The 13,451-nt window shown below is 39.0% G+C and overlaps 1 protein-coding gene and 1 pseudogene across 6 annotated transcripts in view; both read right to left on the bottom strand.

The window, feature by feature from the left end:
* Nucleotides 1–13,451, bottom strand: part of DNAH8 (dynein axonemal heavy chain 8) — a 342,799-nt gene that overhangs the window by 19,865 nt on the left and 309,483 nt on the right. For all 6 annotated transcript variants that reach the window (XM_032339820.1, XM_032339819.1, XM_032339821.1 and 3 more), the window contains 3 exons: nt 10,422–10,578; nt 6,554–6,706; nt 6,286–6,475 (listed from right to left, as the gene is read on the bottom strand). In XM_032339820.1, the coding sequence (XP_032195711.1) occupies nt 6,286–6,475; nt 6,554–6,706; nt 10,422–10,578 (500 nt within the window). The remainder of the gene's footprint in view (nt 1–6,285; nt 6,476–6,553; nt 6,707–10,421; nt 10,579–13,451) is intronic.
* On the bottom strand, nt 124–244 carry LOC116589501 (annotated as a pseudogene).

Below are 13,451 nucleotides of genomic sequence, written 5' to 3'. Positions count from 1 at the left end.
AAAGAGGTTACTGCTTATGTTCTCCTCTAGGATTTTGATAGATTCCTGCCTCACATTGAGGTCTTTTATCCATTTCAAGTTTATTTTTGTATATGGTGTAAGTGAATGGTTGAGTGTCATTCTTCTATACACAGCTATCCAATTTTCCCAGCACTATTTATTGAAGAGACTGTCTTTTTTCAATTAGCAATAATCGCGCCTCGGATAAACCTCATTGGCTACGATACTGCCACTGTGCAAAGCTTCTTTTTTCTACTGTATAATTTTTCCTGCTTTGTCGAAGACTATTTGACCATAGAGTTGAGGGTCCATATCTGGGCTCTCTACTCTTTACACCTTAAAGAACTGGAGAATCAACAACAAATTAAGACAACCCCACACAAAAGAAGGAAAATAATCAAGATCAGAGCAGAGATCAATGAGATAGAAACTACAGATTCAGTAGAAAATATCAACGAAACCAGAAGCTGGTTTTTTGAAAGAATCAGTAAGATTGAAAAACCACAGTCCAAACTAATCCAAAAGAAAAGAGAGAGGACCCAAATTAATAAAATTATGAATGAAAAGGGAAAGATCATGACTAATAGCAAGGAAATAGAAACAACCATCAGAAATTATTATCAACAGTTACATGCCAAAAAGTTAAGGAACCTAGACAAAATGGATGCATTCCTGGAAACCCATAAACTTCCAAAACTGAATCAGGAAGAAATTGACAACCTTCATAGGTGAATTCTACCAAACATTTAAAAAAGAGTTAATGCATATTCTTGTTTGGTGACTAAGAAAACATTTTTTTTAACTTTTTTTAAAACTTATTTTCAGCGTAACAGTATTCATTGTTCTTGCACCACACCCAGTGCTCCACGCAATCCATGACCTCTCCAATACCCACCACCTGGTTCCCTCAACCTCACCCCCAACCCCTTCAAAACCCTCAGATTGTTTTTCAGAGTCCATAGGTTCTCATGGTTCATCTCCCCTTCCAATTTCCCTCAACTCCCTTCTCCTCTCCATCTCCCCTTGTCCTCCATGCTATTTGTAACGCTCCACAAATAAGTGAAACCATATGATAATTGACTCTCTCTGCTTGACTTATTTCACTCAGCATTATCTAGATAACATATTTTTAAAAATTATGTTAAAATTGTCCAAAAAACCCCTATTTTTCTCACACTATTACAAAAAATAGAAAGGGAAGGAAAACTTCCAGATTCATTTTACAAGGCCAGTATTACCCCGATACCAAAACCAGATAAAGACATCATAAAAAAAGAGAACCACAGGCCAATACCTCTGATGAACACAGATGCAAAAATCCTCAATAAAATACTAACAAACCTAATCCAACAATACATTAAAAAAAAATCATTCACCACAATCAATCATGTATTCCTGGGATACATGGATCACTCAATATTCACAATTCAATCAATGTGATACATCACATTAATAAGAGAGAGGGTAAGAATAATATGATCATTTCTCTCTTTTTAAAAGGTTTTATCAATTTATTTGACAGAGAGAGATAGTAAGAGAAGGAACATAAGGAAGGGGACCAGGAGAGGGAGAAGCAGACTCCCTACTGAGCAGGGAATGGGGCTCCGTCCCAGGATCCTGGGATCATGACCTGAGTCAGAGGCAGACACTTAATGACTGAACCAACCAAGTGCCCGCATACAATCTTTTCAATGGATCCAGAAAAAGCATTTGATAAAGTACAATATCCATTCATGAAAAAACCCTCAATAAAGTACATTTAGAGGGAACATACCTCAACATAATAAAGGCCATCTATAAAAAATCCTCAGCTCACATCATCCTAAATAGGGGAAAACAGAACTTTTCCTCTAGAGTCAGAAATAATACAGGGATGTCCACTCTCATCACTTTTTTTCAACATAGTGCTAGAAGTCCTAGCCATAGCAATCAAACAACAAATAGAAATAAAAGGTACTCAAATAATCAAGGAAGAAGTCAAACTTTTACCATTTGCATATGACATGATACTCTGTATAGAAAATCCTAATGTCTCCACCAAAAAACTGCTAGAATTCATACAGTCAAGTTGCAAGAAACAAAATCAGTGTACAGAAATGTTGTATTTCTATACACCAATAATAATGCAGCAGAAAGAGAAAATAGGGACTCAATCCCATTTTCAATTGCATTTAAAAAAATAAGATACTTAGGAATAAACCTAACTAAAGAAGTGAAAGACCTGTACCCTGAAAACTATAAAAACTGATGAAAGAAATTGAAGATGACACAAAAAACTGGAAAGACAGTCCATGACCATGGATCATTAGAACAAACATTGTTAAAATATCTAACCTACCCTATGTTCCCCTCTAGGATTCTGATGGATTCTTGTCTCACGTTGAGGTCTTTTATCCATTTTGAGTTTATCTTTGTGTACAGTGTAAGAGAACGGTCGAGTTTCATTCTTCTACATATAGCTGTCCAGTTTTCCCAGCACCATTTATTGAAGAGACTGTCTTTTTTCTACTGTATATTTTTTCCTGTTTTGTCGAAGATTATTTGACCATAGAGTTGAGGGTCCATATCTGGGCTCTCTACTCTGTTCCACTGGTCTATGTGTCTGTTTTAATGCCAGTACCATGCCGTCTTGGTGATCACAGCTTTGTAGTAAAGCTTGAAATCAGGTAACGTGATGCCCCCAGTTTTAATTTTAGTTTTAGTTTTTTTAAAGATTTTATTTATCTATTTAACAGACAGAGATCAGAAGTAGGCAGAGAGGCAGGCAGAGAGAGAGGGGAAAGCAGGCTCCCTGCTGAGCAGAGAGCCCGATGTGGGGCTCGATCCCAGAACCCTGAGATCGTGACCTGAGCCAAAGGCAGAGGCTTTAACCCACTGAGCCACCCAGGGGCCCCGCCCCCAGTTTTATTTTTGTTTTTCAACATTTCCTTAGCGATTCGGGGTCTTCTGGTTCCATACAAATTTCTGAATTATTTGCTCCAGCTCTTTGAAAAATACCAGTGGAATTTTGCTCGGAATGGCATTAAAAGTATAGATTGCTCTAGGCAGTATAGACATTTTAATAATGTTTATTCTTCCAATCCAAGAGCATGGAATGGTCTTCCATCTTTTTGTGTCTTCTTCAATTTCTTTCATGAGTGTTCTGTAGTTCCTCGAGTACAGATCCTTTACCTCTTTGGTTAGGTTTATTCCCAGTATCTTATGGTTCTTGGTGCTATAGTAAATGGAATCAATTCTCTAATTTCCTTTTCTGTATTTTCATTGTTAGTGTATAAGAAAGTCACTGATTTCTGTACATTGACTTTGTATCCTGCCACGTTACTGAATTGCTGTATGAGTTCTAGTAGTTTGGGGGTGGAGTCTTTTGGGCTTTCCATATAAAGAATCATGTCATCTGCGAAGAGAGAGAGTTTGACTTCTTCATTGCCAATTTGGATACCTTTTATTTCTCTTTGTTGTCTGATTGCTGTTACTAGGACTTCTAATACTATGTTGAACAAGAGTGGTGAGAGTGGGCATCCTTGTCGTGTTCCTGATCTCAACAGGAAGGCTGTAAGCTTTTTCCCATTGAGGATGATATTTGCTATGGGTCTTTCAAAGATAGATTTTATGAAATTCAGGAATGTTCTCTCTATCCCTATACTTTGAAGCGTTTTAATCAGGAATGGAGACTGGAAGAGATTATGCTGAGTGAAATAAGTCAAGCAGAGAGAGTCAATTATCATATGGTTTCACTTATTTGTGGAGCATAACAAATAGCATGGAGGACAAGGGAAGATGGAGAGGAGAAGGGAGTTGAGGGAAATTGGAAGGGGAGGTGAACCATGAGAGACTATGGACTCTGAAAAACAATCTGAAGGTTTTGAAGGGGTGGGGGGTGGGAGGTTGGGGGAACCAGGTGGTGGGTATTAGAGAGGGCACGGATTGCATGGAGTACTGGGTGTGGTGCAAAAACAAGGAATACTGTTATGCTGAAAATAAAAAATTAAAAAAAAATCTAAACCACCCAAAGAAATCTATACACCTAATGCAATCCTTATCAAAATACCAACAGCATTTTTCATAGAGCTAGAATGAATAGTCCTAAAATTTATATGGAATCACAAAAGACCCTGAATAGCTAAAGCAATCTTGGAAAAGCTGAGCAAAGCTGGAGACATCACAATTCCAGACTTCAAGTTATATTACAAAGTTATAGTGACCAAGACTCTATAGTCCTGGCACAGAAATGGACACACAGATCAATGGAACAGAATGGAAAATCCAGAAATTAATCCACAATCACATAGTCAAATAATCTTCAACAAAGCAAGAAAGAATATTCAATGGCAAAAAGACAGTCTGTTCAACAAACAGTGTTGGGAAAACTGAACAGCAACATTCAAAAGAATGAAACTGGACCACTTTTTCCACCATACACAAAAATAAGCTCAAAGCGGATTAAAGGCCCAAATATGAAATCTGAAACCATAAAAATCCTAGAAGAGAACACAACTAATGACCTCTTTGACATGGGCTGGAGCAACTTCTCCTAAGGAAAGGGGAACAAAAGCAAAAATACACTATTAGGGCTATGTCAGAATAAAAATCTTCTGTAGTCAGCAAAACTAAAAGGCAGCCTAAAGAATGGGAGAAAATATTTGCAAATGACATATCCTAAAAAGGGTTAGTATCCAAAATACATAAAGAACTTGTGAAACTCAATATCCCAAAAACAAATAATCCAATTAAAATATAGGCAGAAAACATGAATAGACATTTTTCTGAAGAAGACATGCAGGTGGCCAAGAGACACATGAAAAGATGCTTAGCATCACTTATCATCAGGGAAATGCAAATCAAAAGTACAAGAGATATCACCTTACACCTGTCAGAATGGCTAAAATCAACAACACAAGAAACATGAGGTGTTGGCAAGGATGGAGAGAAAGGGGAACATTGTTGGTGGGAATGCACACTGGTGCAGCCACTCTGGAAAACAGTATGGAAGTTCCCCCAAAAAGTTAAAAATAGAACTCCTGTATGATCCAGCAATGACCCTACTAGGTATTTACCCAAAGAATACAAAACACTAACTCAAAGGGATACACACACCCTGATATTTATAGCAGCATTATCTACAATAACCAAATTATGGAAATAGTCCAAGTTTACATCAACTGATGATACACACACACACACACACACACACACACACACACACACACACACACACAGGCATATTACTCAGCCATAAAAAAGGGAATGAAATCTTACCATTTGCAACAACATGGAGGGAGCTAGAGTATTACGCTACGCAAAATAAGTGAGAGAAAGATAATATCATCTGATTTCGTGCATACATGGAATTGAAGGGGGAAAAATGAATAAGCAAAGGGAATAATACACAGAGAGAAAGGCAAACAGAGAAACAGACCAGTAACTATGTTACCAGAGGGGAAGGGGGTGGAGAGATGGGTGATACAGGTGATGGAGATGAAGGAACACCCTTGCTGTGATGAGCACTGGGTGATGTATGGAAGCAATGAATCACTATATTGTACACAGGAAACTAATATTACACTGTAGGTTAACTAACTAGAATTTAAATAAAAACTTTAAAAGAAAGAATTACTTCAAGTAAAACTATCCACATTATAGTAGACAAAAAAGTTGCCATGTTTCAGAACTTTACGAACGCCACATTTTTAAAGTCTGAAACACTAACCATGGTGGTTTTGATGAGCTTGCCAAATGATATATAGTTTATTATTATTTCAATAGACATCTAGTCAGTAATTTAGTAAAAATGTCTAGAGTGAAGGAAGAAATGCAGCAGAATCACAAAGCACAATTTCAGGGGGGGAACTGAGCGGGACAGACTCTAGAAGTTCACTCCACAAAAGTTTTGCCACAGGATGGTTTTTGAAATCAGTCTAATTTCCTGAAATCTGGAAACAATTTTTGCCTATGTGGGTGCTTCATGTTTGTCATTTTCATAAAAATTTAAAATTAGGATTTGAACAATACTTTACTATTTCACATGTCCTAACCACAGGCTTGCTGAGGCAGATGAGAAGAAAAATGGAAGGGTTGCTTCCATTATTGTGGAAGCAATGATAGAATGAATTTCAGATCGAATTTATAAAACAAATACAGAAGGTTCATCTGTGGTTTCCAGCATTTGAAAACATGTCTTCAGCACTTAGCAAGCTGTACCTCCAGTGGTATTATAATATGTATTTATTACACAGTGCTACTACACCCTCATCCTCCAACTTTGCCCACTCTCTTATGAGCACCTACCTTGGGGATTAAAGAAACCAGTCATCCAAAATGCATTGGGCCTCCCTTCAAATATCCAAGTAGAAAACTGAGCATTTCTTTCCAGAAGTTCAGTAAACCAGAAGCCCAGTGTGGATGAATCCCAGGACACTCTTTTCCAGATCTGAGGTATGCGAGCATCATACATGTTGTCCAGGGCATCTCTCAAATTCTGAAAAGGAGTAAGTTAAAAGATAAGAATGGGCAACACCAACAAAAGAGGGAAATGAAAATTGAGATCATAGCTCACCTCACTCATAATGATTGTCCCTTCAATGGCCAATTTTAGATCACTCAGGCTACTGCGAAGTATTGAGATGACTTTTTGCATTCTGTCAATTTCTTGTCTAAGAAATATGTTCATTGAATTGAGATGTCCCATCTTTATCAAACGAGCTTTCACCTTAAAAAAAAAAGCATACAAGAAAGGATTTTTTTTTTTTAAATCATCTGTCATTTCTCTTCCAATGAGCTCTTCTTTCTCTATTCTTTTTCTTCCTCTGGATATATCTCTACTAGACCAAATGGATTCTAAAATATCTCTTGCGGAACCAAACTTGACATTAAATTCCCCATTTTCCAGGCCTCAAAAACTACTGTTCAACTAAAATGGTTTTTATTCCCTACTGATTGTACTTAGTTGGTAATTGGAAATGTACTTTAAAAAGCTGAAACAAAATTGTACCTTTTCCCCCTTTCAAATGATTAAGTGCTAAGTGTCAGTTAAATATTCTTTTGCAATCTAACCTTTGTAAAAGTACAATTTGGCATGTTTTTTTTTTCATAATGCTTACAGAGTCGTTATTAGAAATGTCACAGAAAGTTAATATGGCCAAAATCTTTACAGAGCAAGCAACCGATGAATCATTGGTTGCAGCTTCCTAAGATCATTATTGCCCTGGTTAGGGTGTCTCAAGAGAGCCTTTCCTAATCTAATCAATGAAAATATTTGACTTTGTGTGAGAGCCATTAAGCACCTGTCATTTTCCCCTTTAGTATACCATTTATTGACCATTTGAAGAGATCAATATAAAAGCATCTGGTTCTGGGAATAATAAAATATAATAATTATTGGAAAATAAGCCAATATATATGCATATTTGAATTTAGTGACCTATCCCCAAGAAAAGACTGACTACGAATATCGGCAAGAACTCATACGAAGATCTGAAGTTTCTCCTTGCCACAATCGAGATGCCAGTATAGTAAGGGTAAGGAGAGGCGCATGGAGTGGGACAGAATTTAGAGAGATGTACTGGTCCACAGAACCACCAGAAAGCCAGCTGCAGGATTCTCTGCTGGAGACACCCACAGCCCCCCTTCTTGAGTCATGGAATGTTAAAGACGATGGACTTCAGGCTCATCTGGGCCATTCCCCTCATTTTCCAGAACACGTTTGCAACCATGGTGCTGAAGTGTCCCTTTCCTGCAGCTGGGCCACTTCTAATGAACAAGGGATGAAGAGGGGAAGCACAAACTCAGGGAAGCGGTGATATAAAATCGGACAGCCCAGGTGGGAGTATCTGGGCAGGGAGAGCAAATGATATTGCAATACCAAACATGCTGGTGGAGGTCCCTAACACAGTCACCACACCAACCTTCAGGCATTCTCCTAAATTCCTGGTTCTGGAATTTACATTTTTACAGGCTCCACTGCCTCCTTCTCATCTTGAGCCCTTCAGCCTCCAGCCCCCTTTAAATCATGACTACTCTGTAGAAATTCACACTGAAGGAAGAAGGAAATTATGGAAATACTTTTGCAGCCCCCATAAGTGGGAAATTCAGCCCAGGTACTGGCACCATGTCACATCAATAGCCCAGCTACCTTTTAATATGCTAACAGCCCCAAACTAATCACCTTGCCCTACTTACGGCTATTTATTTATTTATTTATTTATTTTAAGCATAACAGAATTCATTGTTTATGCCTACTTACAGTTTTAAATGAGAAAATTCTTTTGCAATAGAGACAAGCTTAGGAAAAACTGAAACTCTTGAAAATCTAATTTTAGTACTGATTTTACTTTGAATATAGTTATTGTTCCAGCCTAAAATTATCTTTTTATTAATAAGAAGAAAGATGTGTTGCAGTCTTACATAGGATTTTCATTATGTTTCCGGGACCCGGTAGTCTCTTCTTGAGTGATGTGGCTGCGTTTTTACCATGGAAGTCAATAGTATAATTATATTTCAATTTACAAAATTCACTTTACAGCCACATTTTCAAGAACACATCTCTCAGAAGTGAAATAAAGGACGCTAAAATGTAAGTGATCTTGGAGGAGGAAGAAGCCGTTTTAGCTGCTCTAGTACAAACTCCTTCCCATTTAGCAAACCACTTAGCAACATCCCTCGCGTTCAGTCCCTGCTAGAGAACTGCCAGAACAGAGAACTTGGGGAAGTGGCCCTGACCAAGCCTGGATAGCTCAAATTATCCCAAGATCCTGGCCCCGCTCCTCTGGTAATACGAACCTGTGGTCTAGTCTACCAGAGTGTTTTAGCTCACCTTCACGTGCCAGTTTTGAAAATGATTGCAGGCAGGTTTTATGCCTCACCTGTCTCCTGAAGATCACTTACAATGAGCCACTGAAAGTATGTACTTACACCATGTATCCGTCTGCAAAAATGTTCCCCCCCTACTACAATTATCTCTATGTGAAGCAATGGATTTCAGTATCTTGGCCAAATGCTTTGGTACCTATTTACATAACGGAAGCAAAAACCATTTTAAAAAGCCAGAAAATGTTTTTTATTGTTGAGGGTACTCATTGCAGTGGGAGGCCTGTACTCAAGCAGCCTCGAGGCTCCCAGCAAACAAGATCAATTTTCTCCGGACTTGGGGAAGCAAGTGAGGGTAGACACAAGACCACAGTTACACCAGTACTAGGGCGTTAGCCTCTCCCTTCTTGGTTGAAGAGCTACCCTTGACTCAGCCACATCTGGGACTCTGACCGTCAGCAGTGAGGAGTGGAGGCTGAAAGCAAGAGAGAGGAGGTCCTAGATGGCCAGAGGACACAACTCCGTCTTCTTGCATGAAGAAGGAGACCAAGAAAGAGGACCTTTCACAGAAATTTCAACCAGCCAGAAGTTTTACCACAATTAAGGATTTCTTTTCTTTTCTTTTTTTTTTTTTTTAGATCAGCTGTTCTCAAAGATCCCCTCAGGCCCAGAGAGGCTTTCAGGGAGTCCACAAAGTTAAATGTTTTTCATAGTGATCCTAAGACATCACTTGACTTTTTAACTCTTCTTCTCTCAGGAATATGCAGAGAAGTCTTCCAGAGCTACGTAACATATGGGATCACAACAGATCAAATGCAGAAGCAGATATGAAAATCTACCTACCTTCTATTAAATGGGCCTGAAAGAGATTTGCAAAAATGTAAAACAATCCCACTATTCTCAATGATTTTTTTTGTCTTGGAAAATATAATTTTTTTTAAATAAAAATATTATTTGTGTTAGAATGTAGTGGGGTTTTTTACTGTTAGTTTGTAATAATTAATACATATTTTTGAAATGTATCAGTTTAAACTCCTACTATATTAAATATCAGTAGTTTAAACCCACATAAACAAAAGCTATTTGGGGTCCTCAGTCATTTTGTAAAGGGGTCCTGAGGTTAAAAATATTTTGAGAAAAACTGGCTTAGGTCAATAAGCAGACAGCTGAGAGGTTCAAGAAATAGAAAACTATTGCCATCCTCATGTGGAGTGAATTCATTTAAATGGCTTGCTTTCCTGGCTGGGTGGACTGTCCACTGGCTGAGTGGACAAAGCAGGCATGGGTAAGAGAAGTGGAGAGCCTAGAAGGATAAGATGTCTGGGGATCCAAAGACAGAGGAATCCAAAGATGGGAGAAGGGTAGAGAAAAGGCAATTGAAACAGAAGATAGAGTAGGAGGCGGATGAAGAAAGGCATCAGGAAAAGTGCAGATCATATTTTGCAGGGTACTTGAGACAAAGCAAGGAAGAAACCACAAGGTTAAAAGAAAAGAGTTGCAAAGGAAGCAGGAATGAATAGAGAGGGGAGAGAATGAAATCAACTGTCCCAGGACATCCCCGGCTTTGTAGAACCCAAAGACAGCCCTGTACATACCAGGGGGCAAAGGGTGTAGCTTACCTCATGAGGAATGTAATCAGGAGGCAGTTTGCTCAGCATATCTTCAGATAATCTATAGACGATGGCTTCCCGGGTCTCTCCCACACCCCCTCCACTCTCTTTGGGCTGAATGTTGGTAATTGTTTCAAGAACAGCAGAAGCAGTGTTACTCTGATACCTGACAAAAGAGTGAACTGTTCAGAATGTAGCAGGGAAATGTATGTTCAGAGATAATTATCAAAGCTAAGATGAACTGAATAAGATCACTTAAAGCCAGATAGAAAAAAGAGCGGGCGGAGGAGGAAACTTTACCATCAACCCACAGGAATGAAAAAACTAGAGATCCATATCCTACTGCCTCCTAACAAAACATGAAGAACATCACAGAAATGAAAGGCTCTCCCCATTTTCAGGGAAAGAGATTCCACAAATGCCCTCAGTAACCCAAAATAGTACTATCCAATTTTGTCACTACAAACCTCGTGCTGGGCAACAAACACATGTCCTTTTATTCTGCCCAGTTATAGACTGGATATGAGAATCTATAATAACATGACAGTTTGTTAGATCAAAGAAGATCACTCATTTTTCCTCTGTGAATTACACATTACTAAAATGTTTTTGGTATTTTCTGTTTTTTTCTCACTTTCCCACTTTATGACTTCCAAAATAATCTATTGGCATCCATCTGCTGCACCTGTCTAAAGGTATCCACCCATCTTTAAAATCTATGTATCCAATAAAGATTTACTATGTATCAGGCACAGAGCTAGGTGCTATAATATGGTGATAAACAGATCCTTGCCTTGGTGCCCCTCACTATCTAGTGGAAGAGGGATGCATTTGTCGATACTACTTTAATACATGTTGTGGAAGAAAAGAACAGGATGCTTTAAAACAGTCATCTGTCCGTGTCTCTTTCTTGCTTTTATTCTCACTCTCTAGATCTCTTCTGGGTCAACCAGATGCTCTGAGAGGCACACACTTAGTTTTTGTCTTGAAGTGCCTGGGTCTAGAAACACAGATAGTGTGTTTGCATGACTGTGAGAGTCAGTAGGATATTAAAGTCCCCTACTGTTATTATATTACATTTTACTATTGTACTATTGTTGCACTGCTGTCAAATCCTCCCCTTTGGTCTGTTAGTATTTGCTTTATATATTTAGGTGCTCCTATGTTGGGTGCACAAATATTTATAAATGTTGTATCTTCTTGTTGAATTGACCCTTTATCATATTTAATGACCATCTTTGTCTTTCATCGCAGTCTTTGTTTAAAAGTGTATTTTGTTTGATATAACAACCCAAGTTTGCTTTCAGTTTCCATTTGCATAAAACCTCACTTTTCATTCCTTCACTTTCAGTCTGTGCATGTCCTTACATTTAAAGTGAGTCTCTTGTAGGAAGCATGGGTCTTCATTTTTGGTTTGTTTGTTTGTTTGTTTTTTTAAAGATTTTATTTATTTATTTGACAGACAGAGATCACAAGTAGGCAGAGAGGCAGGCAGAGAGAGAGAGAGAGAGGAGTTAGCAGGCTCCCCGCAGAGCAGAGAGCCCCATGCAGGGCTCGATCCCAGGACCCTGGGATCATGACCCAAGCCGAAGACAGAGGCATTAACCCACTGAGCCACCCAGGCGCCCCTGTTTGTTTGTTTTTTAAATTCATTCAACCACTCTATGATTTTGATTGGAGCATTTAGCCCATTTACATGTGAAGTAATTATTACCAGGTATGTGCTCATTGTTATGTTGTTCATTGTTTTCTGACTGTTCTTTGTTCTTTTCTGTTCCTTTTCTCTTCTCCTTCTCTTCTCTTGTGAATTGATGACTTTCTCTAGTGTTAGATTCCTTTCCTATTATCTTTTCTGTATCTGTGATAGACTTTAGCTTTGTTACCATGAGGCTCACATAGAGCAACTTATAAATATAACAGTCTATTTTAAGGGGCGTCTGGATGGCTCAGTGGGTTGAGCCTCTACCTTCGGCTCAGGTCATTTCAGGGTTCTGGGGATCAAGCCCCGCATCGAGCTTTCTGCTCAGTGGGGAGCCTGCTTCCCCCTTTCTCTCTGCCTGCCTCTCTGCCTACTTGTGATCTCTGGCAAATAATAAAATCTTCGGGAAAAAAAGTCTATTTTAAGTTGATAGCAAATATATAAATAAGCATTTTCACAGGAAGACTGAGGTTGCGCTTTACTCCATTATGTGTACCATGCCTTGGGGGTAGCAACCTGTTGAAAACTGTTTCTCCAATTATTTCAGTCCTCTGGGGACCAGAAATGCATCCCCCCTCCACCCTGCTATCAGGCCAGGCATGCAAGGACCTCTGTGTGGGCTGCATGTGTCTTCTGGCTTTAGCAGGGCCACAGGAGCCACTGGGGTTGGGACACTCCCACAGGCTCTAATAAGACAAAGGGAGAACACAAAACTGGTGCCCATCCCTAGCGAGAGTCCCAACAGGTTTCTGCCCCTCTAGCAGATGCCTTAAGATTAACAAATAAATCTCCTTCAGAAATGCTCTAAGTGCTTTTCAAGCTGCTGCCTTTGCTCTGAGTCCCAGGGATGAGTGAGTCTGCTCATGAGCCCTGTAAAAGCAGGATCTTAATTCCCTACAGCCCTTTGGTATTATTTCTTAGATATAAGCCCCACTGGTTTTCAAAGCCAGGCATTTTGGGGATTTGCCTCTCTGTTAAAGGTCCCAAGGGTTGAAGTTCCTGATGTGGGACATAATCCCTTTGCTTCCAAAAGAGAAGCTCTGCATTTATGAGCTCTCCCAATTATATGTCACTGTGCCAGGGGTGAGGATTTGGATGAGATGACATTTCTGCTTCTCCTACCCATCTTGATGTAGTCCTTTTACACTTCACTATGGAACAGCAGAAGGAACTGTTCCATATGTAGCTGTAGCTTTGGTGTGTCTGTGGGAGGAGTTTAGTTCAAGAACTTCCTATGCAGCTAACTTGAACTGCCTCTTCCTGAAAATTCACCATGTTTATTGTATTACTTAATATTCACTCATATTACTTATATGAATTTAAAATCCTCAAACTAGAAA

The sequence above is a fragment of the Mustela erminea genome, chromosome 4, assembly GCF_009829155.1.
Source record: "Mustela erminea isolate mMusErm1 chromosome 4, mMusErm1.Pri, whole genome shotgun sequence".
In the NCBI taxonomy this organism is placed as follows: domain Eukaryota; kingdom Metazoa; phylum Chordata; class Mammalia; order Carnivora; family Mustelidae; genus Mustela; species Mustela erminea.
Note: the sequence above shows the minus strand (reverse complement) of the source record. Positions and strands in the feature narration are given on the sequence as shown.